This window comes from Falco peregrinus, chromosome 2, assembly GCF_023634155.1.
Source record: "Falco peregrinus isolate bFalPer1 chromosome 2, bFalPer1.pri, whole genome shotgun sequence".
Taxonomy (NCBI): domain Eukaryota; kingdom Metazoa; phylum Chordata; class Aves; order Falconiformes; family Falconidae; genus Falco; species Falco peregrinus.
Window position 1 is genome coordinate 23,179,337 of NC_073722.1, and position 26,589 is coordinate 23,205,925.

Genomic DNA, 26,589 nt, shown 5'->3' on the forward strand with positions numbered 1-26,589 from the left:
ATCGCGGCCCCGCGGCAGCGCCCCCGCATGCGCAGCGCGGCACAGGGCGCGCCGTGGCCTGCGAGCGTCGCGGCGCTGTGACGTCACGCGCGCTGAGGCGGGAAGTTTCGAAAGGAGGAAGGGGACGCGGCGGCCGCCTTTGTCCTGCGCCTCTGCCCCGGGTAGGTCAGTAAGACTCGGCTGTCTGTTGGGTCCCTTCAACGCAAGAGACGATCCCCGGGATTGGGGGGTTGCTAACGGCGGTGGGTGTCCACGCCGGGAGGGGCGAGCTTTTGCGGCTGGGCTCGCTCCAGGTCAGCGAAACTTATGGGGGTGCGGCCCTGCGTCAAACACCGCCGTGCTGAAGGAAAAGCTTATGGCTGGTGGGCTGAAAACGGCTTACCGGGCCTGCCTCGGCTATGTGGAGAAAGCGGGTTTTGCACATCCGTATGAATGTGCTAGCGGCGCTCTTGTTCATCCCCGTTCCCATGGCATTCCGTTTTCAGTTAAAGTAAGCGTTCGCATTCTTCCAGCTGCTTCTAATAGCTAAAGGAGCAATTCTGTGACTTTTAAGGGTGTCTTTTTCCAAGGGTTTGCACCTTGCTAAACACCCGGGAACTGCCAAGAAGGTGGCAGCTGTAAGAAACGGTGTGAATCTCTCTCCTTTCTTAATATAAACTGTTTTTGACTAATTCACTGTCTTAAGAGTAGTGCACAGTCTTACCTTGTCTCCCCGCGATACTTTCCATTGCAGTGCTGTTAATGGATTGAACTGAGGCCGCAAGCGCAGATCTCCAAGTGCAGATACAAATCACAGTACTGATCAAATATTATAAGACTGTATGTACAGCAGTAAGTCACAGCTTCTGGAGATGTGTTGTTTTCATAATGATTTGTTCCCAGTTTCATTGCCAAAGGTTATATTAAAGGTTCTTGTGATCCAACATTAAATAATGGAAGAGGCTTGATTTCATGGGTAACTAGGTTTGAGAGTCAGTTATCTTTAAGATGAATTAAGCATGCATGATTAAGTCCAGAGTCAATCAGCTTGTGACAAAAATATTCTGTTAGTAGCTTCTGTGGTATTTTTTTTTGCTGCAAGTAAACATGTAGGATAATTTGTTAATTCTGAATACCAATGTGATCACTGGAGTTTGAGCGTTGCCAGCTGTTCATTTAGATAAACTAATTCCCCTGACAGAGAATATGTAATTTTTTACCAGTAGTCTTTCTCTTAGCTTATTTTCAAGGTTTCTCTTTAAAATGCCCACATCAGCTATACCCCATTGTTTTGACATTGTCTTGCATCTAGCACTCTTCTTTTGAGGAGACAAAAACCCAACAGTGAATGGACATCTATTTTTTTTTCTTCAAATTTTCTTCACAACTGTGGTGGTTCCTGAATGTTTCCCTGTCTCTCAGGCTGTATGAAGATGTGAATATTTGTGAAATAAGCTGTTGGATGACTGTTTTGCCAAAGCAATGGCTTCTCAAGAATTTACTGTGAGTCTTAATGCTGTGTACGATTAAGTAGAAATAAACTAAAAGATGCTGTAGCTGCTGTATTATTTAAACATTGTCTTTCTTACTATTATTTCAACATTTTACACATTTAAAACAGGTGTTATATACTCACCAAAAAATGAAAAAATCAAAAACGTGGCAAGATGGAATTCTGAGGATTACAACTGGCAGAAATAAGGTGAACAACCTGGATTTAATACTGTTTGATTCAATATTATCTGCCACTGCTGGACTGTCAGTGGCAGTCTAGTAGATCTGCAAAATAAAATTAGTTATTTAAAATTATATTTTTTCATTGCAGGCTATCTTGTTTGATGATAAAGGACAATGTTTGGAGAGTATTTTTGTGAAATCTCAGGTACGTTTTGTTTGGAGTTTTGTTTTTATGCGTGATTGTGGTTTGTGTTTCAAGAAGCGTTTCAAACTCATTTGGTAGCTAAGGTAATACTTTTTCTTATTGTGTATATGAAAGTCTGCTGCAATGCAAATAATGGAAAACAAAAATTTATTTTTTGCTATTTATTGATAGGCCTTTTTCCAGAACCCGTGTAGAGGTTTTATGGAATTTTATTCCTATTGGGTAAAAGCAGTGTGTTACCGTGATATATTAAATAAGTATAACTTGAAACTAAGTGCTAATGCTTTCTAGTATTTTGTATCTTTTAATCTGATTATTTATATGGCAGCTGTGATATACTGGGTATACATTTCTGAATTTTTTATATGTAAGTATTTAGAAGACTGTGTATTTGATTGTTATTTTTTCTTATGTAACACTCACATACACACTGCGGCTTTCTCTTTTCTAGGTGAATGCTGGAGATAATTTAGAAGGTGAACGATATTTGATCACAGTGGAAGCAGTAAAATTGAATGAAAAATCTTGTGAAGATCAGCCAAGGAAAGCAGAAGCTCCAGCAGTGGATAGAAATGGTGTAAAACCTGGTGTTCTGCCTCCACGACATCTGTCTGTTGGCTTGAAAAGGAAGTTTACAGTAAGTCTTTGTTTCCAAAGTTATATCTGATATTAACATGCATTTTAAAAGACAAGGGGCACATCTTTTAATGAATGGTAAATATATAAATAGTCTTCCTGTATTTTTGGAACTGTAAGCCGGAACGTGTTACCAGTAGCTATTTTTCTTGGAGTTTACTAAGTCTGTTTGATTTAGCAGGACTGCTGTTGCAGAGGTTGCACTGAAAATCACAAAGGCATGAGATTATTTCTATCCATCTGTGGAACAGTCATGTGCTACATGACTAGAATATATTTTATGAAGTGTGCCCTATTGTCAACATTTGATTATGTGTTGATTATGTGAAAATGTGAAGTTGATTTCCAAATAAATTAATTTAAAGTTTCTCTCCTAGGGTTTCCAAGGGCCACGCCAAGTTGGAAAGAAAATACTAGCGATGGAAGACGGATTAAAATCAACGACGTTACCTTTATCTAAGCAGTGTCAGGGTACTTTGTCATCCAAGTTTTATGTTACCTCTCCATTATTTTCTACAGTTTCTAAGAAGGATACAGAAACAAATATGTTTGCAGACTTTCATGAAGATGTGTGTATGGGTAACGATACAGAGCACATGTCTGTCTCCTCACTGCTTTCTGCTCCATTTCTTGACAGATGTGAGAAGGCAGAGAAGCAAAACTCTGATCAGTCCATTGTGAAGCCAGAACCTTCTCAAATTACTGGGGACACCAAATCTAGTAGTCAGACAGCTGGTCACAGGGCAGCATCAGGCAACATAAGGAGCACAGCACAGATAATTGCTCTTTTGAAGTCTAAACCAACGCAAGGATGCAGAGAGCAAACACCCGCAGTCACAGAATGCCTTTCTAGGTTTCAGGCATCAGGAAACACAGGTAGCTTACATAAGAGCACAATCCTGCATGGTTTTTCAGGCAACAGTGCCAAAAGACTCATGCAAAATATTCAGGACCTGCCTTTTACGAAGGGAACTGTAAATGATAAAAAGGAATGGAATGCTGAAATGCTTCTAAATTCATCTGAACAACCTTGTGTTAAAGAAGTCACAAGACATGACAAAGAGGCAGATAATTTAAGTCACGACTTACAAGATCCCTGCAATACAAATAGTTGCTTCCTACCTGAATCCATTGTAAGTAGAATGAGTGACAGTCAGTTTGTCCTATGCTCAGGTGGCGTTTCATGTTCAGCAAGTCCAATCACCTCTGAAAAAAACCACTCCAGATACAGAGGACGTTCAGTGACTAGCAGTCCTAAGGAGGATTCATCTGTGAAGTTGCAAAGTGAGCTTCAGCCCAGACAAAATCCAGGAGAGCCTAGTGATCTGCAGCTCTCTGAGGACTTAACATTGACTGAAACTGGAATTGTAAAGGAGGAATTAAGTACACATGGCAAAGACTGTGGTCTGGGTGAACAGATGATGGAGGTTAACTTCAGTCTACTGGAGGCTTTTGATTTTAATGACACCAACAATGAAGACCTGTGTGAAAGAGATGTGAGTAAACTCACTGAAGGAGGCATGCTTTCACAAAGTCCAGATTGCTTAACAGAAGATGATGTAGCACAAAATGCTGCACTGAGGCTTCATTCTTGCTGTCAAGTAGTGACGCACAGTAAAAATGGAGAAGTCAAATGTTCAACATCTGATGGAGAGAATGATGGAAATCCCTGCGCTGGGGTTATGCCATCTCAGCTTTGCGACAGCGATGTTGGAGATACAGGGACAATTGCAGAAGACTCTGCAAACCAGACCAGATTTGAAGTGGAACTTTTGGATGATGGATGCAACATAAAAGAAATTAACGAAGGCCAATTAAATACTGAAGGCACAAACAAGAAGGATCTTGATGGCTGTGCAGTGTGTACCGTTAATGGCATGTCACAGATAAAAAGCAAGCACTCTGATCTCTTTCCTGGAGACGTAAATGTTAATGAATGTCACCCTAAACTGAGTACGTTTGAGAAAACTGGAAGTATTTCATGTATTTCTACCAGCAGAATAACTTCTGCAGTGGACAAAAAGACCGAAGATGATGTTATACAGCTTGGATGCCTGAAATCCCCAGATGTTGATTTAGAGCGCTTCTGGGGTACTAAGACTGATGACATTAAACCAGGTAGTCCTTTGCTGGCTTTGTCACAAAACTTAGATCCTAGCTATGGCTCATTCCAATATATTGCAGACCACCAAGACGTGTTTGGTGTTTCACATAGGGAAGATGCTTTAATTTCCAGAAGTTCTGTCTGTCCTTTAGGAAAAGGCCATTCATCTCTACACGAAACAGAAATAGATGAAAATGACTTTGAAAGTTTAGAGAGCATAAATGCCTCTCAGGAAGCCTGCAAAGGTGAAAGAATAGGAACGGATTGCCTGAAATGCATGGCAATGGCTGACAATTCATCAGATCTTCCTGATTTGGTAAACAATATCACTCTTCTAAGAGCTTTGACTCAACATAGCACAGCATTAGAAAGCTTACAAAAGATTGAGGAAAATAATAGCACATTATATGAAGCAGAGACTTCTGAAGAGATATTTGAACCCCTTGTGAAGGCTAAAGGTTAGGTCAGCTTCTATTTTGAAGTGAATTCTGTATGACTTTATCTGTTTGACTGTACTCTTATCTCTCCTGCTAGGCAATTTCTGTTCAAAAATTGTACTTTTGGAGTGATGCATTATGAAGGTTCCATCATGCAGTTTTTAGTATTTAAAGCAACAATGCAGCCTTCAAGTCTGTGTCTTTGCTTGCTTTAGTTCAGTTAAATCCTAACTATGCAATTATTTGCATGGGTAAGGTTTGCAAGCCCAGTAAATATTCAGATGTTTGCATGTAAAAAGAATACTATAACTGTAACTTACTGTGCCTTTCCATCTTTTGTAGCTATAAAACTGTTTACGGAAATACCTTACTCAGAAAGTATACAGGCATCTTCCGGTTCATACTTTGATTCTTCTGGCCTTATGGTAACCAATTTTTGATTACATATCTATCTGTACAAGATAAATTCATTTTCTACCAGGCTTATTGAATAAAATTAATGGTTTATGAAACTATAGAGGTTGAGCTAGTAATTGCTTAGAGGCATTGACAAGGAAGTTGATAGAAAACGGAAGATGTCCTCTTGTGGACCCTATTGCCAATAAATGTTCAGGAGGCCTGATGTATGACAAACTCAATGCAAATTGTAATATTTAGTTATGTTTAATATCACATTAATAGTGTGGTGGTGCTTCTTCCCTACCCCATCATCTTTTACCATTCCTTTTTCTTTCATTATCTTTTTGACTGTAGGCTTTCTAGGAATTTTAGCACTTGAGTTGAAATATGCTGGCAAATCTGTTTGTATCTGATGATTTTTGTCCAGTGCTATTAACAGTCTTCTTCTTTCAATCTGTCAAAGTGAAAGAAGATTTAATTCTCTTTTTCCTGACCCATGTGAAAAGCAAATGTAATTTCTTATCCTATTATGGATTGTTCTGGCTTTCAAACAAAAAGGCTGTAATTTAAAATGCTTTCCCTTGTATAAATACAAGATATTTTTTAGCTTAATTTTAAATGGTTATTGAATTACTAGACTAATTAGCTTTTGATACTTCTGTATGTAGCCCAACTGTGTGGACAATTTATTACAGAAAACAGAGGCATGTATTCTACCAGCAGCAGCCCAAAGACAGCCTTGGACATCTGACTGCCAACTAAAAGTATGATTTCTGTGGAACTGAAATATAAATAATAGTGTTTCTTAAATTTCAATTCAGTGGTTTACTATTTGCATTGTGTTACAATAAAGCTTAATAGATATTTAAGCAATCTCATAATGGGCTTCTTATCACTTTTTCCTACATTTTTCTATGGGAGGTTTTCCACTGAGAGTTTTAAACTCAAATTTTACAGTACAAAAAAGAAGACTCAACATACTACATCAGAACATCATTTTTCTGTTCACAGATTTGTGCAAAAACCATTGCTGCTGAGTTGCAGGAGTGCAAGAGAAAGAAAAAAGTGTGGTTTTTTTTCTTTTCTGCACTTTCCAACAAATTTTTTTTGTTGTATGCATGAAAAGCACCTTCATTGACTGTAGATAGTTTCAGAACAGTACTTATTTTCAGTTAATGATAATTCCATCATATTGTGTAGCCTGTTGTGTTTCAAGGGCACCAAGTAAAAGGATCAGCAGCTAGTGAGATAATGTTGAGAGCTCCCTGCTCCCAGCTAGGATGGCAGCAGTACCAAGATAATACAGAGTTTGCAGCTGAGAGATTTTTGTCACCCCTGTTCTCAAGCAATTATGTCTTGTCTGACTTCAGAGAGGTAAAACAATTTTTTCAAAGTTACTTTTACTAACATTAGTGCAAGAAAGTACCCTGTCTATGTAGTATGAAAGAGAGTTCATTTTTAGAATACCACAATCGTATCAAAATTGCTAAGAACTGAACATAGTGCTTTGTGGTTAAAACTTGAGTTAGACAATTATTTTTACTTATTTTTACTTTTCTTCGCCATAGGACTGTGCATTTGTAACTTTTTTTTTCACTTTGAAAAATGTACATTGCCATACTGTGTGAGAGTAAACAGAGAGATTTCTTCTAGAGAAAAAGTGGCAGAAAGCTTTTATAATGATTGCTTCCTAGTGTTAACAGTGTAATATTCACCTCATCTGAATTTGAAATTTGGCATAAAATTGTTAGAGAGTTCCAAAGCAAGGGTTAAAATTTCCTTCCCTGGATTATGATTCTGTTCCTCCTGGACACAAAGAAACATGGCATGTAACATGAAATAGAATATTTTTTTTCTAATGCAGTTTTCTATATTTCAGTATTTCAAATAATGGAAGAAAACAGATTTTTCATTTTTTTATTTCCAGAATGGGCTAGAAATACTGAAGAATGATATTTAGATACTGAAGAATGATGTTTAGGAATAAGATGATATTTAGGAGTAAGATTCACATAAAGGTAAAATTTATATAGAGGATGAACAGTTTAATTTCTCACAAGTTTTTGAATGTACTTTTTTGGTCAAGTCTCCAGGTTCAAGAAGTCCTCATGAGGGTGATATCAGAGAAGAGAATTTTGAAAAGCAGTCTAATGTTATTGAAGAGTCAAGAATAGATCAGTCCCGTAAGTGAAAGTAGAATGACAGCAACTGGCCTCACAACAATGTTCTGCATGACTCCTGTCCTTCCTGTATTTTTCCTAGCGTTGGCATTGAATATGTATTCTGAAGTTCTACCACGGACAGTGTCAGACTCAATTTCACATTCTGATTTGAGACAAACACAGTGGACTTCATGGGAACCTGACAAGGTGTGAACTAACTGTCTCTTCTAGATCTTTTTGTGGTTTTATTTCCTGTGTGTTCATGGTAGCAATTCCTTATTTTTGAAACTGTTTGGTCTCAACTCTGAGAGACATTTCAGTTGTTTAAAACAGTGACAGAATGCAGTGACAAAAGAGCTATAATCAAGGGTTTTTTTCCAGTCATTCACTTGACATGTTAATTCTTCATCTGTAGGTGATATCATCAGTGGAACTGACTTCCCCGCTTAATCCAGACTCTACATTTTCTCCAGCTTCAGGAAGTGGGGAAACTATTGGAGACATGCAAGAGCCTCTGATACACAGGATGTTGCCAAGTGAGTCAGAACTTCGAGATTTGGTTGGGTTTTTTTTTTCAGTAAGAAATTATAGTTTATAATTGCACTTCACAATATTTTTTCTGGAAAATCTCTGAGGGTTTTGAAGCATAGTGAGTTGCACTATAATAGACAGTTGCCCTGGCTGCTTCGTTGCTGAAATATGCTGAGGTGTGTCTGGGTAACTGGAGTTTGATTTGTGCTTGTCACACGTTTTTCATAGAGGGGTGTGTTACATTTTTAAGCACAATTTTAAACAGCGTTTTCCAAATCAGCTGAAATAGCCTTGAATTCCATGCTCCACTCCCCCTTCCCCAATTATATTCTCCTGGAAGAGAGCGATTTTAATTTTACAAAGAAAAATCAGCTTCTAGTTTGGGGGTGGGGGTGAAGGCTGTAAGCTAAACTTTTAGTTTATATTAGTGTTTTCAGTTATTTACCTGCTTTTAGTTTTCTTCCATATTCAGCTGTCATCTGGCCCACTTTCAGTTGACACCTATCAATGACTGTCTTATCTATAGTGAACTTAGTCAAACACAGTTTTGTGGGTGATCTTGGAACAAGGAGCAAATGTGAAGCTGGCTGTTTTCCAACTGGCAGCTGTCACTGATCTGCCAAGAATGTCAGATTTATGACCTCTAAAATACAGTAACATTTAAATAATTTCTACCAAATGTTTTCTTTTATACAAATAGAGTGCTTAGAAATGTGTTCCGAATACAGGGATTTAAGTATATTGAAAGAATCACAGTTTAAATTGCTCATGTGGTATGGAAATTTAGTGTGGTGCTGCGCAGGCATGATACAAAGACATTGCCAATTAGAAGACAGGATGTAAAAGAGAATTTAGAATTCTTTCCTTGTCTTAGTTTTTTGTACGTCTGAAGTTTAATGTACCATCCATACTTCTACAAGTTGCTTGTAAGATGTATTTGCCCTACAGCACAGGAGAAATCCAGCTATCCAGGGGAATGCAACCTCTCAAGATTCAAACGCCCAGTTAAAACACGAGCTCGAGTTCCGTTTGTCAGTCTTCCTGCCACTGAGAAGGTTCCCGATGCAGTTTATCCAACTGACAGTGAGGAGGTCCAGCAATCTTTTGAGTCTTCAGTAGTCAATTTATGCAACGCGTCAGCGGTATTTCCTATTAGTGCTTTTGGCCCTGGGGACAGAAATTATGAAACCTCTGTGTTTGGAGAGTATACGGAAGATGAACAAAGGGAGTTTGTACAATCAGTATTCCCTAATTTGACTTCACAATATAGACAAAGCAAGTGGCTAAAATATCAAAACATGGCTCAGTGTGACTTGATAGCTCAAAATAGTGATGATAGCGAAGTGACTGATGACATCTGTGCTGAGAATGTCCTTGGAATGCTGCTGGGTGATACAGGAGAGAGCAGTGCCGTGAATAAAAGCGCTCCCGGCTCTGCATGTCTACTGACAGCAAAGAGCATGCTTGATAAATGCTGTGCAAATACCAGCACGGAAGATTTCATTTCAGAGAGGAAGTTACTTTCTCTGCACTTAAGTCAGACACCTTTGGCTGAAGCAACACAAAAGGTGTTAAGTCATCTGAGCTGCTACACTGTAACAGGATACGGCCAGGTGTGTAACTGTTCAAGCAAATACAGTTACAAGTGACAGAAACACATTTTTCTGGACAAAGTAACTGCTTTTACCTGATTTTCTGCAAGATACTATCAGTATGATTGGATGAAATGTTTCTGCATACCTAGTAACTCAAGAGAGTCTTAGCTGCGGAACAGCAGCTGTTAATGTGTATTGCATACAGTGCCAGATGCAGATTTTTAATCTGAACGTTGATAGCAGGAGGATGAAATCAGCTGTTGGGCTGTTTTGTCATCTATAGTTGGTCAGAACGTGTTTTCAAGAACTGTTTTTCTTAATTGTGAAATCGACATTGTTTTAATTATCTCTGATTTTAAAATATTTTAAATTTCTTCTGTTTTAACTATGGTAAAGTAAGTTATGGCATTGAATAAGCACCTAAAAAATTAGCACGACTGATTATGACCAGTAGACTGTCTTAAACAAATGGAGTAAATTGGAAAAAAACCCCACCATACCAACCACATGTAGTTTTAAAAGTTGTTAAATGATTGTGTTTGAGAGTTAATGCAAATATTAGATTTCTCCTCTTTATTTTTTTGACACAAACTTAGAATGCTGTGTTTTCTAGTTCTTTAAAACTGTACAGTAAAATATTCATGTGAAATATGTGGAAACAAATAGTGTATTTCATATAGACACTAGTATACACATTATGTGTATATATATGTAATTCTAATATATGTTAACTGTATATACTGGATTTTAAAAAGCTTTTGAAGAGAGTTATCGTTATGATGCCCCCTGCAGCATTGATAGGTGGAAGAACTAGCTCGATGGCAGGCACAGGGATAGCTTGTGGTAGGCACACTTTCCCCAAAGCTCTCTAGTCTGGTTCTTCCTTCCATAGCCTTGTACTACCTTTGCTACAGTCTCATCTGATTAATTTATTTCTGTGCAGAAATAGTGTTAGAAACAGGGTTTGTGTGCTCCTTCCCTGTGTCCAGTGCTCAAAACGTGATTTTGAATTATATAATTTACTCTAAAGCCTTTGAAAGTATTACCTGTGTTAGTGTAAATGCAGGCTGTTTGTCAAGGAGCAGATTTTAACTTCATGGTACATCCCAAATGGCAGTCCGAGCTCTATACTGTAGCTCCTGGTATGCTTAATTTTACTCCTATTGGCAGTCCGGTTGAATTATGCTCCTGTATTTACAGTTAACAAAATCTGCAAACATTTGTGGTGAAGGGATTTTGTATTTTGCTTTTAGAAAACTGATTCTTCATTGACAATCTTCATGTTGAAGCTTCTGGTTGCAGAATGAGGCTCCAAATTGTTTTCTATTTAGTTGTACTTACTAATGAGAGCACAGTATATAAAAGCAAAAGAAAAAGAGAAGGAAAATGAATAGGTTTTGGTGTATCTGCATAGTAGCTGTTTATCAAATGTTGTCTCATTCAGGGTTTTGCAAGTTTTAAAGGGTTTATTTTTCTGCTTTATAGGACATAACAATTTCTGAGTTGTCTTTTCCTAATGTGGATAAAGTAAAATATGCTGATCTTCCTAAAAGAAAGATTTCCATACCAACTGTTTTTGAGTCTCATGTTCACTACAAACAGATTTTTAAAGCTGCTCTGACAGGTATGTCTAAAGACCATGACATGTAAAATGCTGTCATTTTTAAACTGAAGCTTCACAAAGCAGGATGAGAGGGAGAGAGATCATCAACATCATCTGTTGGAACAACTCTGTGCATTTGGTTTTGGACATATATGCTGAAATATATTTAGTCTATACCCAAATGCTAAGACAAACCAGTACATTTCTGTACAACTATGTAACCTTGCGACTGTTTAGCGGTCTTTAGATTCCTATCTAAGCTTTTCATTTTTTAACATTTATTTAGTGTTTGGATATACTTAAATGTGATTGGAATGAAAGTAGGGCAGTTAGAACAAATTAATTGCATGTGCAATATTTGAATTTTGCAAGTCATAGTTTATTTTGGGGCTCTTTAAATTTTTGATTTAGATTTGGGATTGAAAGGTTCAAGTGAAAATGTATTTAATGTTGTATGCTTGTGTGACCATTTTAAGGTTGTACTAATTATTTTTTTATTCTCCTTTCTATGTTAAGAGCAATTAAACATAATGCTATTTGAGTTGTCACAAAGATTACACAAAGCTCTTTCAAAAGTGGATGTATCATTTTACACATCACTGAAAGATGGGCAAAGCATGAGCAAAGAAAGCTGCGTTCCACTCTGCAGTCACATGCGTCCTGCTAAGCTTGTTATGGTTAAAAAAGAAGGTCAAAACAAGGTGCTGTTCATTCCTCATTTGTTTACAGTTTTGGGTGTTCATTTGGGTTATAGACTGCATTGTGCAAACAATTACAGGGTAATTCTGTATGATTTACAATTGCAGGTTCAAGTGATGTGTTCCAGAGATCACTTAAGATCAGTTGTAGTATCCACTAGTGTCCAGAATTGTTGATGTAATAGTTTTCTCCATGCAGAAACAGCTTTATGTATGTAGAGAGAAAGACCTGAATTTATAATTTTCTAGGTTATATGGGGTTTCTGTAAGGTATGAATACACACGCTGTCTTCAGATGGCGAGTCCTGGGAACACATTTGTATTTTGCAGCCAAACACAATGAAAACACAGGTGTTTATCTGATTATTTCTGTGGCAGTGAGTATTGGTCCGTTGCTTTACTTTTTTGTTTCTCCTTGTTTGTTTTAATGTGCTAATGGTCTTTTTTTGTTTGCTTGTTTGTTTGCTTTTTCCCAGGGTCGTTTGTTCTATACCTGTGATGCCCCAAAATCTGAGCAGTGTTTGTTTTTCAAGTGGATAGAAGATGTGAACCCCTCGCAGATAAAATCCAGACCTAGTGCAGTGCTTCATGATATGAAAAGTGTTGGGACATACCTCAGAAGTCAAAATATTGCTCTCTATGAGGGATGCCAGCTCTTGGTGAGGTATTCTGAAACGCTATGTGCTTTCCACAAATGCTGTGTGAATTACAGGATTTATAAACAGTCCAGTAGCTCTGGATTTCAGTAGCATTTAACAGACACTTTCACTAACAATGTTTAAAGAGGCCACAGTTCTGTGTAGAAATGTGAAAGCCCGATTAGTGAAGGAATAATATTCACGCCAATGGCATTTCAGGTTGGCATTCTTCAGCAAGAAGCAAAACTGCTTACCAGCAACTTGAGCAATTGCTTGATGAAATCCCTTAGAATTGTTGCATTTGAATTACTGCTCTTTTAATCTTTTGTAAGAGTATTTGATTTGTTCTTTTAGTGATTCTAATTTTAATGTTAAAAATCCTATGTGGCTTAACTGTAGGGGAAGCAATTGAATTATGGATGAATATGAGAGCAGTATTTTGTATTCAGGATAACTGCATTTAAAACTTGGTAATGTAAGATGATGAACAGCCACCAAGATCTGCGCCGTATAGTTTGGTCCAATCTGTGGAGCTTTCTTCTTTTGATGATGAATCCAAAATGTGCCAATCATTTACATACTCCTTCTTAAAATTATAATTTAACAGGAAAGCCTTTGAAGTTCAAGCACAACGGTGTAGTAAGTTCAAGAAATTTATGAATACACCTGATAGATTTGATGGTGATTCCAAAAAAAAGTTGTACCTCAAACTAAGTAGAAAGGAGCATTATTCTTTCTATAGCAAAGGTAAGCAAACCTTAAGCATCAGAATTGTCCATGTCATGTTGTAATCTAAAGAGAAAAACTGAATCCTATTTTTAAACTCTTGACAACCCTGATAATTCAATTCTCATTTTAGAAGAGCAACAAAGTATCTTATTAATTAGTCTTTTATTGTAAATGTTAAACTATCTTAGAAAAATGTAAATTCTACATCCTTGGGTTTAGAGTATATTAAATCGATGAATCATGAACTTTTGAGAAAGCCCAATATTCAAATAGACGATATTTAAGGAAAACTTGATGTAAAAATTGGTATTTCAGTAGTTGTTGCATACCTCTTCTAAACTATCAAAATGTCACAAAGTTGGACATTCAGTGATTTGATCCAGATAGTCTCAATAGTTTGTTTCACTTCAGTAATTTTTTAATTCATATCCATATGGTCATAGTTTGTTCACTTTGCTGTTGAAAATTATACGAAGGAAATCAGGCAGAAACAAATGTGTTTGTGCACAGTTTATGTTCAGACTGAAATGTTCTAAGACATCAGGGGGTTGTAACTTCAAGTTCTGAAGCTCTGCATGGGCAAAACTTTTACTTGTGTATGATTTTTTTTTTTTATTGTTTTTGTTACAGGCAAAGATATATGCACCATTATTGCTCCTAACTTAGAAATCTCCCGTGCTGTGCTCTGCAATTTAAGATATAGGAATAGTGTAGCAAGCTTTAGCTTCATCAGATATGCCAAATAAAATGGAACATTTGCATGCTTCAGTATGTGTTGGTCTTGACAGGGAAGGGAAAATGTACATTTATTTCAGTACTTGTTATTCTTTGGCAAGTCTGGTTAACTAGATTTGTAGTATACTTCAGTGATTTGTTCAAAATACTCTTGAAATTGATAATGCTTCAGATTTGTCAGAAGTCAAACACTGCTAAGTGCACCAGGAGAGAACTTTACAGTTACCCTCAATATCAGACAGTAAATACTGGAAGAATTGCAAATTATTTATTCATTCTTTTAGAGCTGAACTAAGGCTTCTTTAGGGCTTTGCAATAGCCCCTGCTTTCATATTAGCAGTGGATTAATTTGCAGCATAGTAAATGCTGAGCAATTTTGTCCAGCTTGATTTTCTTTGAAAGACAGCAGTAGAGGAAGCTTATGAGACTCTATATTTTTTTGACAGATGATATTTGGGTTGTTTCGAAGACTTTGAATTTTGATCCTCTTGATACTTTCATTGCAAGTAGTGCTTTCTTTGGACCATCCTCCAACAATGAAGTGGAATTACTACCACTGAAAGGCTACTGTCCCTCAAACTGGCGATCAAATAGTGAGTTCTGCACCAAATGATTCAGAATTGCAGGAAACAACTGTCGAGGGAAAAATTTGGCCAGCAATGAAGGATGAGATTAGAATTTCTGAAATCTAATACATGCTTTTAGTCACAGTATTCTTTTCCTTGTATTGTTGAATATGTGATTTGAATACAGTACTTAATGCAATTAAGCCTGTAAAGTATCTAGTAAGAAATTCTAAACGGGTGATAAGAAATGAAGATAATATAAATAATGTAGTAAATAATACACTGTAGAATGCAAGTTGACTGTCATAGCATAGGTAGCACGAATATGTTGTTACTGTCCTTGAAAAACAAACAGAAATCCCAAACAACTCACCATGGAAAATTTATGTTTATATAAAAATCCATCTATTAAATCTGTGACTTGGCTTTCCCAACCTTCCTTTCTGTGCCTTTGTTGCTATAGTCTAGAATGACTAAAATTTTGGTCTTTCAGAATTCAGAAAAACCAAATTTGTCTAGTTTTAGGTTTTTTCAATATTGTATTTTAAAAAGAAAATATTACTAAACCTAGCACTGATGGTTTTTAAAGAGCTGCTGATTTTTTTATTCTTTAGGAAGCTGTTCCCAACTAAGTTGCAGCTGTCCTTCTTTTTGTTTTTAACATGTTCATTCGGGGGTAATTTTGTGATATTTTGTCATCAGTGCTTTGCAAACAGTAAGGTTAGTGCAGAGAGAAACAGTGTGGCTCTGCTATAGATGCCACAGAAAAATGACAAATCTGCTGCCAAACATGATGCAAAAGTTTATTTTTGCTGGTGAATTGAGCTGAAGTCCTGGCTTTGTCTTGTCTTTTGTTGTTGTTGTAAAAGAAGGAGATAAAGAATGTCTTATGTAGTCATTCTGAAGCTAGTAACAATATACCTTTGCTTACATTTTTTTTTAATGCAATGTGAAAATTGTGTGCTTTGATCACAAAAGGCAGGTGAATTGAGTGTTTTAAGTTAACAAATTAAGTCTTTTTAGGCTTTCTGTGTACTCCTTAGGGAGAGAGTTCCTGCAAGGCAGAATTCAGTGAGCCTACGTTAAACTCCTGTTCTGAATTACATTCAGAAGACCAAAAGCTACGAAAAAAATAATACAGGACGATGCAAGTTCTTTGTGGGCATACATGCTATCAAAATCATGGACTTCAAATACAATTGGAGGTGGTTTTGTTTGTTCCCTGAATGTTAGTTGCAGGACTGGATCTCTCGAGCAGTCAGTCTGGAAGAGTTAGTACACAGCTTTTCAGTCAATGCTGTTGAATTCAAGGAATTTTGTTTTTTCTTAATAAATTTTGGTCCTAACTTTCTCTGTGTTCATAAATACAAATTATTTCATAATTCTATAACGATTGCAAAACTAAACCCATAAGCTGTATGATAATAAAGCTTTAAGTAATGTTTGGTTGTTGGCAGTGATAACAGCAAAATAGAGGTAGGTGGGTTAGTAAACATATCAGAAACCTGTTACTGAAGTAATGCCTGAGTCCCAGAACCTTAGAAAACTGGGAGTGAATTCAGAAAAATATAATTGAATACTTGTTCTGTTCTTATACTCTCCCCTAGGCATCCACCTCTGTACAGCTGGGAAACAGGCTAGATGGAACTTGAGTCTGGCCCATTGGAGGTGTTCTTATGTTCTTGTCTTTTTTTAAGAAAACATTTGCTTAGCTATTGTGATACAGATGGTATACATAGAAAATTCACTTCCTAAATTCCAAAGCTTTTTAAACATCTCAAGTGTTTCTAAAATGAGTAAGGATTTTTATTTATTTAAGCTTCCTTCCCAGAAGGTTCCTAATGTCGGAGTCAGAAATACTTCAAAATAACACACCTTTAAAAGAAGGGCTAATAGGTCTCTCCTCATCTATTATATTTAGTCAGACATGGTAACAGGGTTAACTTGGTTTCTGTTACAGGAGGCTAATTACTCTTTTGGCATTGTGTAGTTAATTTATCTAGCTGATCTGAAATTTTGGCTGATTTCATTTTTTCCTAATTTTATTTTTCTGTGGCCTTTTCAGTGATTGTTCATGCCTTGCTGGTTTGTAATGCTAGTGGTGAGCTTACAGCTTTAAGGAATATGGAGGAGCACTTCAATCCATCTACGTTACCACTAATGCCATATCTATTAAAGATGTAAGTTACTCTTTCAGTGATACTGTGAGCATATAGTATGTCAATAGGTACAGAAGAAAGCCCCACAGAAATACTTTTGAGTTTGTCCTATTAAAAAGTAGATCAGAAAAAGTACAAGGCATGAACTGCTGACAATGCAGTTTTCATTTATGTGGAAATGAAAATATATCACTTGCTTAACTCTAACTTGATTGTAAGGTTCGTTCTTAAAACTTAACCTGCAGCCCACATTTTACAACCTACAGATTTATTTTGGCTATTATGATGACGATTAGGCTGCTAGCACAGTCACTCAGTGATCTGTATTAATGTATATGTTTCACAGGGCTTCAGTGGAACTGGTTTTCCTTCCCAAATTTTAGAGTAGTTTGACATAACACCTAAAAATAAAAGATGTTCTTGGAGAATCAGAGCAATATAGGGATATTTCCAAGACTGCTTATGATTCACTGTATAAAACAAGTAATTAAGTGAATCCCTGCTACCTCTGACTACATTCTTCTACCACTCTTAATTCTGTCAGTATCGTGGCGTTGAAGTCGGTCAGATTGAAAGCATTAACATACAGCAAGAACGATAAACCCCAAAAGCCTGTTTTGTATGGTCCAGCTTTCACCCAGGGAAGTAATAAAGGGTAGGAACATACAGCCCAGGTATATGGCAGGGTGCAGGGGGCAGGAACTTTTAATTTTCAGCTGTTAATCATAAAGCCTCAGCATTTCAGTGTCAGGCAAGTAGGAATATCAGAACCATGAGAGGAAAATTATACATAATGCAGTATTATACCACAGCTTTTGACCGTTGTATTTTTCTTAGGAATTTTCGTTCTGAAAATGCTACTAATAGAGTCAACAAAAGAAAATTTATTCCACCTGCCATCAACCTGAAACGCACAATGACGTATGGACCCGTCAGCACTGAAGTGGCAATGGAACTAGCTAAAAAGATGATCCAAACGTTCTTGTTGAACCCAGATCAAGCTACATCACTGATTCGGATAGCTCAGATGATGACCTCATGTGAAAATCTCAAACCAGTGGAAGAACACCAGATCTTGCCTATCACAATTATACATGGTATATAGTAAATAATTGTGAAATTTGCTGTTGTTGTATCTTTGCAAAAATGCTAGTTAATATGTAATGCCAGTGTTAGTGGAATACCCCTGAATTCTATCAGTGATGAAATAGTAAACGTCTTTCCTTAATCATACATTCACAGTTCCAGGCAGACTTAAGGGGAGATTCTTATGTCTAGGTAAATGCTGACTTATTTTAAATGCCGTGCAAAAGATGAGCTTGAATAAGCTGCTTCTGTGTATGGAATATACTTTTAAACTCTTCTGTACTGCTGCTGTCCTCACCTACTTTGTGCATTTCCTGAAAATTCGTTTCTTGGATGAGGCCCCTCTGATAATGGCCATGATGTTATAACATCCATTCTATCAGCACAGAGCTTTTGATCCTTGATTTTGCATTCTGCCTTTTGCAGAATTTCACATAAATATGGAGTTCTTTCCTAGCACAATCAATACAAAATATTAGAGTTACTTAGTGTCTTCTCCTTATTTTTTTAATATTAAACCCACTTTTTGTCACGTATCAGCTTTGCTAAATTATCATATAAATTTTTTTCTGTTACGCATTATTCCTTGCTGGTTAATACTTCATTTTCTCTTTGTTTTATCCCTTTTCAACATATAGAAAAAGGCTAGTAACATCTTAGTTCAAAGATTTATTTTTTTTAAACAGTATTGAAAAGCAGTTACCATACAAACATAAGTTTTCAGATCCTGTCAAAGTAAACACGTTGACAGTAATGATACTTTTAGTACAGCTACCACTAGACTTAAATTGCCTGAGCTTTTGTTAGGTTATCAGGCATATTAATCTAGTTTAAATTATAGTCATTCCAAAATAATACTCTCAGATTCCTTATTCATCCGCAGACATGGTATTGAGGGATGTGCATGCAGATACTTGTATTATTTTAATGTATTGATGAGACTCCTTAGCAAGTAATGCATGTATTCAACCAGAAAATTTTGGAATTTAGCTTTCCCTCCTCTGTATTTTTTTGTAAATTCACTGCAGGCATTAAATGCGAAGTGTAAGGCAGCTGGTTGTCCCTGAATACTTAGTGCTGCTGAAGCAAGCACATGGCAATGTTTAGGCAGGAATCAGCATACTATTTCATAAGATAAACTTGGGTTACAACAATTGATTAAAACTGTACTTTCTAGAAAAATTTCACTTGTACCTTTGTCTTTTTCTTCCAAAATACCAGGTGTTTTTGGAGCTGGCAAGAGCTATCTGCTGTCTGTTGTGATTTTGTTCTTAGTACAGCTCTTTGAAAGTAGTGAAGCTACCAAGGGTCCAAGACCAGCTCAGTGGAAACTTCTGATTGCTTCTTCCACTAATGTTGCCATAGACAGGATACTGCAGGGGTAGGTTACTGAGATTTCTACAGACTGTTCCAAAAACAATAGTGCATTTATATGATAAAGATAATTTTGTTGATATTTCCGGTATAACACTTAAAAAGGATTGCGTTCTTTCCCTAGAAAGTGTCCCACACGGGCTTTAATTTTACCCTTGCTCCTCTGCACAGCACACATGTTAAAAGACATGTAAATTCATGCAGCTAGCCTTACAGAGACTAATATTGGGCTCTACTCTCATCAGATTTACTATTAAAATCCATCATGGCAGAAATAGTATTGCTCAGGAATCTTTAGGTATTAGTAGTAGGGGCAGGGAAAGGAGGGGATGGAGGGAGACACTGAGTCAGACTTGGGAAGCTTCAGCATGAAGCTAACATGAAGTAACTCGTGGTTTGGAATGATAGAGGAGGGAAGGGAAAGTACAAATGGAAGACTGTTTATCAGAGGAGAATCATAAAAGCATTAAGCATTTTTGAGACTAATCATGATGAGGTAACTTACTTTGATTTACTTGAATTGTGGCCTGAGTTACTTCATCTGGTTAATCGCAGAAGTTTGTATTCTTTGGTGTGTCCGTTAGCCTTTTTAGAACCAAGCTTAAATTTTTCAAAGTTTCTTTTTACATTTCTATAATGTGTATCACCTCTCTTTCTTCAAAGTCTACTTGATCTTGGATTTGAGGATTTTATCAGAGTGGGAAGTATTAGGAAAATCACCAAAGCAATTCTTCCCCATAGGTAAGAATCTTATTCTTCGAGGGATGTGAAGCAATTCTAAGATTCATGATAGTATGCATGCTGTAAAATTACTGTTTTGAAGTCATTGAAAATGTGACTGTAATAGGCGTATCTCAGACTTCCCAGTGCCCCGCACAGTGGAAATTTTTACCTTGATTTGGGAATGTCACTTGTAGCAGAATAGAGCTAATGCTTTTAAACAGGAAGGAGTAGAGGAGAACAAATAATGTCAGTTACAGATTTGGGAGTTTACACAAGGAGGAAAAGCAAAACGGACAGACTTGAAATAGATATATACTGCTGTAGTGATAAGAACTAGGAGGAAGTAATCACAAATTTAATGTTCAGAGAATTAATGGTAACAACTCATGAGTTCTGTACTACTTATCCAAGTTATCTTTGTTACAGTGTTCTGGGGTTTGTCTGTTAACTACAGACAAACTACTTACTAAAAGTAAGCAATCTACATAGTACTCTCAAACACAATTTGAGAGAACAAAGTTAAGTTCAAGATGAATAAAGGTAAAGTTTCCATTCCTGGGTGTCGGTAGCGTACCAAGGGTATAAGAATGAAAAATTTCCCATAGTTCTACTCCACTCTCAAGTCAGCTGTGTACTTGGAGAAGTCATGTATTACATATATGTCTCTGGTTGGGATGGTAGGGTTTGAGCTGATGGGATAAAGTTATCTTTACTTCATTTAATTAAACTTTTAATACCTGGTTTAAAACAGGGATTATACTAGTCTGTCTCAACTGGATTCAGAATAGGTTAGTACGTTGTTGTAAAGTACTGGTGTGGATACATTGTGATTATTTTTCTGTATTGGGTGCTGAAAGCACTACTATTTTTAATCCTTGTAATGCATGTTTCAAAATCTTTCTGAAGTTTACATGCTGGCTCAGGAAACGATAATGAGCAGTTAAAAGAGCTGCTTGCTCTCATGAAAGAAGATTTAACTCCAACTGAAAAAATGTATGTAAGGAAGAGTATCGAGCAACATAAACTGGGGACCAATAAAACTATACTGCAACAGGTACAGTCAAAGTGACGGGATGGGAAAGTGGGGATTCGCTGTGTCTTATCCACAGGGCCCAGCAAATGGAAGCTGGGAATCCCCTCTCACACTTGCCAAGCTCCTAGTTCTGAAAAATAAAATTAATATTGGGACTAGGATGGGTTTGACTCTACAGGTATAGCTTAGTGTCTTAGCTGTGTATGACTTCTGAGTTGAACATGCAGTTCCTGTTTAGTAATAGGAGACAGAAACCCTTTTTGAACTTTATTGTAATCTGATTTAATATTACCAATCCTAGTTTACAAGAGGGGGAGAGTAAAAATTCTGAGCACAGCGACTCTGCAGCTGTCATCCTGAAACAAATCTGTGTTGTCATAAAGGTAAAAGATAAGGACTGAGCTAAACCTGTCCTAGAGTTGAGTATCAACTGCCAAGAAAACTTCAAATGTATTTTAAGTAACTTTTCATCCAACTATTACCTTTTAAGATTTAAGACTTCCTGTAGAAAAACCTTCTCAATTTCTGTCTTTCCAGTTTTGTCTTTTCTCCTTAGACCTAAACTCAAAAAATCCCAGCTTGTTGTAGAGCAGTCGTAACAAAGCAGATCTGAGCAATCTGAGTTTCTTGTGATTTTTTCCTAGTGGTCATTGTGGCTGCTTTTGCTGCTGGGGCTCAGAAGTTTTGACGAATTGTTTGATCTGAGCTCTCTCTGTACCAGACCAGATCTAGGTATAAAATACATGAATCTGTGAGTGATTCTAATGTGTAAACACCCTGAGCATAAGAAATGGTAACTCTGGGTTGATCTCTATACATACACAGTGCCTTTTAACTGGAAATCAGAATATAATTTTTTGAGATCCAGTGAGTCTACTACACAGCATGCAGTAGAACTGCTAGAAATTAATTTAGGTGTATTCTATGGTCAAAGGTATCTATAGTTGTGTACTGCACAGAGATGAACTATTAAATGATCTTAACTTTTTGTCTACCCATTTTCCCCTCACTAATAACAAAGGTAAAAGTGGTTGGAGTGACCTGTGCTGCCTGCCCGTTCCCTTGTCTGAATGCTCTTAAGTTTCCTGTAGTGATGCTGGATGAGTGCAGTCAGATAACCGAACCTGCTTCTCTCCTTCCTATTGCAAGGTACAGCCTTCCTTTTGTGTTTCAGCAGAGAAACTTTCAGGTAGCAATGATGCAACCTCCAATAACTGCCAAACTTACACATCTTTTTAAGACCATGAAGTCCAAGGTCTCAATTTAGAAAGCAAGAAGAGTAATTTTTAATTGAGGCCTGCTCTTCGGTGCCTTCCTTGAGATACCATGTTATTTTACCTGTGGAAAGATGGTGATGGAGAAGGGAGCCCAATGGAACATCATCTTTAGAACTTTTTTTTTTTTCTTTTTTTCTTTTTTTTTTTTTTCCCCCCTTAACATTCTTATTTAGGTTTCAGTGTGAAAAGCTAGTCCTTGTTGGAGACCCTAAGCAATTACCACCAACTATTCAAGGGTCTGAGAGTGTTCATGAAAAGGGATTGGAGCAGACTCTCTTTGACCGGCTTTGCTTAATGGTATGTACTACTCACTATGTTTTTAGTAAAGATGGAGGGTGAAACTGCAGGTCACTGAAGTCACTGGAAGAGTTCTGGTTTAGATATCGGAGGACCAGCAGATTCCATTCTAGTGCATTTCTCTGTAAATGTCATTTTCACAGTGCATGGAAATTTAAGCATAACAAATGTAAACCAAGAATGGACTGAAAAACAGTGACAGATTCTGCCTTCTGATCTTTTTGTGCAGTTTTCAATTCAGGTAGAAGAATCAGAGGCTATGTATTTGTTCTAGCTTCTGTTGAAGTGATTGTATGAAGGTTAAGCCAGCTTACTGCAGGAATTTTTTCCACTTTCTTGTTTGACCTAGCTTTCATTGTAAAATATTTAGTAATTATTTTTTCTAGTCACACTTTCTATATCATAATTTTTTAGGGACATAAAACAATACTTCTTCGGACACAGTACCGATGTCACCCTGCTATTAGTGCCATAGCCAACGAGCTGTTCTACGAAGGAAATCTGATAGATGGTGTTTCCGAGAAAGATAGAAGTCCTTTATTGGATTGGCTTCCAACACTATGTTTTTATAATGTTAACGGGGTAGAGCAAGTAAGTTTTTAAACACTTCTTATATAAAAAAAGTCAATGCTGTAGTTTTTCCTCCATACTATTTCTTTCTTGCATTCTGCTGTTTGTTAGAGCTAACTAAGTTGAAAATAATCTTCCCTGTTTCCAGATTGAAAGAGACAACAGCTTTTATAACATGGCAGAAGTTCATTTTGCAGTCAAGCTCATCCAGGCTCTAGTTGCAAGTGGAATAAAAGGATCTGCAATTGGTCTGATTACTCTTTATAAATCACAGATGTGTAAGGTTTGTATAATGTACCATCAATACAACAGTTTTCTTAAGTGTATTTGTTTATTCTAAACAAAGGCTCCATTTCAACTAGGAGGAGTCAAGTAGAAGTGAGAAACAAATGCTGGATAGGTAGACTAGATACTTAAAAAAAAAAATATCTGTTTTTTCCTTTAAAATTAGTCAAAATCTTTTAATCCAAACATGATTAAAAAAAAATATATCTTTTCATTTGTTTTCCTTCCACATGCATTCCACCTTCTTGGAAAACTGGCAAATTAATTTTCATCAATGAATTAGGGGGTGTTACAAACTGGTATGTGTTACAAGGACAGGTAGCAGAGGCATCTGCTTAGCAAGGCTGCAGCTGTACCTCACCTAGTCATCCAAGGCATGACGTGGGCTGCTGGGATAAGTAAGCGAAAGCGCTGGTTGCCACACTGAATGCACCAGTATTTTGTCAAATCCAGGTTCACTGCATGTATTTTCCTGTGATTAGCTGAGGCTTTACTGTCGTTGCAGTCGCTAGTTTCTTAGTTCACATCTAGTGCAGACTCAAACTTAAGTGTGTTCACTCGAGACGAGTTATTGACTGTGAGTAGCATAACTCATCACCATCCATATTCATTTGTCTACAGACTCAGAATTTGCTTAGCGACATACACTCTGAGGCTTTTGAACTTAAAGCTGTCCAGGTGTCCACTGTAGATGCATTCCAAGGAGCTGAGAAGGAGATCATTGTTCTGTCGTGTGTAAGAACAAGACAAATTGGGTTCATCGACTCAGAAAAGAGGATGAACGTTGCACTGACGAGAGCAAAGAGGCACCTGTTGATTGTTGGAAATCTGGCCTGTTTAAGTAGGAACAGACTGTGGGGAAGAGTAATTCATCACTGCAAAGGTAGTACTTTCTTTTCCTGTATTTTTGAAACCCTGCAGCTCATCTTCTTTAATTAAACTACGCATAATACACTTTACAGTGTATATATACTACATAGTCTATATAGTATGCGTACTATATAAACCAGTACATTTATTATATATAAAATATAGTATACTGCAGGAAAATGCAAGCATTTTCAAGTGTGCAAGCTGCATGTTTGCAATTTTTTCTGCAGACTGGTTTTATACTTCAAGGGTATTTGTTAATCAGTAATGAGACTTCTTTGTTCGATGCCATCAGCTAGCTACACAAAGAGCACACTCGTATGGAGAGTTAAAGCCCACTGCTGCATTTCTAGTCCTTGCCCAGTTTGCTTTTACATAGTAGACCCAGGCAAAACAAGTTATAAAAAAATTCTTCTATACAGCAGTATTTCTGAATGGATAGTACTTAAATATAGGAAAGAAAAATGCGTAACACCTTTTTGCAATAGGGGCTTACCAGTTTTGGAAGATAAATTTTGAGCTGCTAGGAAAAAAAAAAAAACAATCCTATTGGAGATCAGCTAACTCTACAAAGTAATTTCTGATTGCTTTGTTTACAGGTCTGGTGAATATGTGTGTTTTATTGGACCACAGAGGGAAATAAGAGTTTTTGAAAATCAGTTTTTTACAGTTTCTACATCTTTGCTGTGAAGATTACTGTAATGGAGTATTTATGTTTGAAAGCGAATCCTGCTTAAAAAAAATAAACACCCCCCCCCAAAAAAAAAACAAACAAACAAACACCTTATGGTGCCAGTCTCCGCCCCTTGCAATTTTGCTAGAAAGTGTTTACAATGCCTGAACAGCCCCAAAGTTGTGTGCATCTCTCTCTTACGAGTTTCCAGCTTCATTAGCACTTGAATTAGTCCGCTTTGAAATGGGCAGTTTGTATCTCAAAGCATTAGTTACATTTAACCATAAATTCTTCCATGGAGGTTTCCTTTGACCTAGAGAAGGGAGAGATGGAATAGTGTCCAACTCCTTGAAGTACATTCAATAAACTCTGGCTGGATCTGACTCCCCAGTACTCACGGAGGCTCCCTCATTAAGAGGCACATCCCTTTTTGGAGCAGGTGGGCCCTTATCTTAGCAGATAGTACAAAGGGAGTGCTCAGTCTCTAAAGCAACTGGTAGTGAATTACTGCAAGAATAGGTACCAGAAGAGTAATTATTTTATTTACCTACTTGGTTGACCTCCTTCGAAGGAGGCATCTCGTTAACAGTTGCACTCTGAAGAACAGTTTTCAAAGTAGAAATATTATAGCCATTTGACAGGCTTGGGGAAATAGATGTTTGCATCACCAAAGACTAATTACATGATAAATGCTGTAAAGTGAGATATAATTACCCTGTTTATGTTGCTTTTAGGATGGGAAAATGGATTGCAACATGCAAGCCAGTGTGAGCAGCAGCTAAACGAAATTCTTACATGTTACTTGGAGAAACGGGAGGAAGAAGCACAGAAAAATTAAAATGTATGGCCGTTTTCTGAAGAAAAAATAAATTGTGTGTCTATAACAATTACTGGAATGATTGCAAATCTAGTATTTATAATAAATGTAATAATTTTTTTGTTTGTATCTCAGGGCACTGATACTTCTGTTTTGACCCCTCTTTTGTGACTAAAAATAAATAAAGTTGACTCTTATCTGCTTGATAATTGAAATCCTTTTTATGCTTACAAGGTACCTAATTGTATTCTTAGTGTTTCATTATTCTTCAGATTAGATACATGTAACATCATATCATAGAGCAATTCTTGTCATCTTGTATATTTACAAATCAGTCACATCTAAGAAAGACTGTAGCTGAAACAATGAAAAAGATAAATTAACACAGAGTAATATTACATGTCCTTGGTCTGTGAAAGGTTTGGATGTCAACAAAAAGAAATGAGAACCAATGACCTGTATCTAGATTTTTTTACAGGTTTTAGGATAAGATCAGTCAGCTGTGTTTCAAAACTACAAAAAAGCTGAATGATTTTGGTTTAGAAAAAGACTGTTATTGTGTCAGAAACACTATGACAAGAAAACATGTTCATCATCTTTAACATGGCAAAAATTTTTGTAGGCTGTGTCAAAGTGCATAGAAGAGGCTCAGCGATTAGTGTACAAATGGTGGGGAGAAGTGGGAAAAGCATGGACATCATAAAACTTCTAGATGCTGCCACACTGTTAAA

At 36.9% G+C, this 26,589-nt stretch overlaps 1 protein-coding gene across 18 annotated transcripts; it reads left to right on the forward strand.

Annotated features, from left to right (window-relative positions):
* The first annotated feature begins 38 nt into the window (after window positions 1-38).
* ZGRF1 (zinc finger GRF-type containing 1) lies at window positions 39-26,073 on the forward strand. Of its 18 annotated transcripts, XM_027794981.2 has the most exons (30): window positions 39-165; window positions 734-831; window positions 1,292-1,482; window positions 1,601-1,681; window positions 1,805-1,861; window positions 2,313-2,498; window positions 2,875-4,615; window positions 4,754-5,059; window positions 5,381-5,463; window positions 6,638-6,811; window positions 7,524-7,620; window positions 7,700-7,806; window positions 8,015-8,135; window positions 9,079-9,743; window positions 11,211-11,349; window positions 11,845-12,029; window positions 12,503-12,690; window positions 13,272-13,411; window positions 14,575-14,721; window positions 16,760-16,874; window positions 17,691-17,950; window positions 19,161-19,320; window positions 19,977-20,054; window positions 20,943-21,090; window positions 22,091-22,218; window positions 22,520-22,643; window positions 23,058-23,234; window positions 23,362-23,496; window positions 24,120-24,381; window positions 25,776-26,073. In XM_027794981.2, the coding sequence occupies exons 3-30, from the start codon at window positions 1,462-1,464 to the stop codon at window positions 25,877-25,879; spliced, it is 6,129 nt and encodes a 2,042-aa protein (XP_027650782.2). In that variant the 5' UTR covers window positions 39-165; window positions 734-831; window positions 1,292-1,461; the 3' UTR covers window positions 25,880-26,073. The 18 variants fall into 18 exon arrangements, with proteins under 18 accessions (XP_027650782.2, XP_027650780.2, XP_027650781.2 ...); XM_027794979.2 differs by lacking the exon at window positions 6,638-6,811 and adding an exon at window positions 6,106-6,201 and having other exon boundaries at window positions 2,875-5,059; XM_027794980.2 differs by lacking the exon at window positions 6,638-6,811 and adding an exon at window positions 6,133-6,201 and having other exon boundaries at window positions 2,875-5,059.
* Window positions 26,074-26,589: the final 516 nt, after the last annotated feature.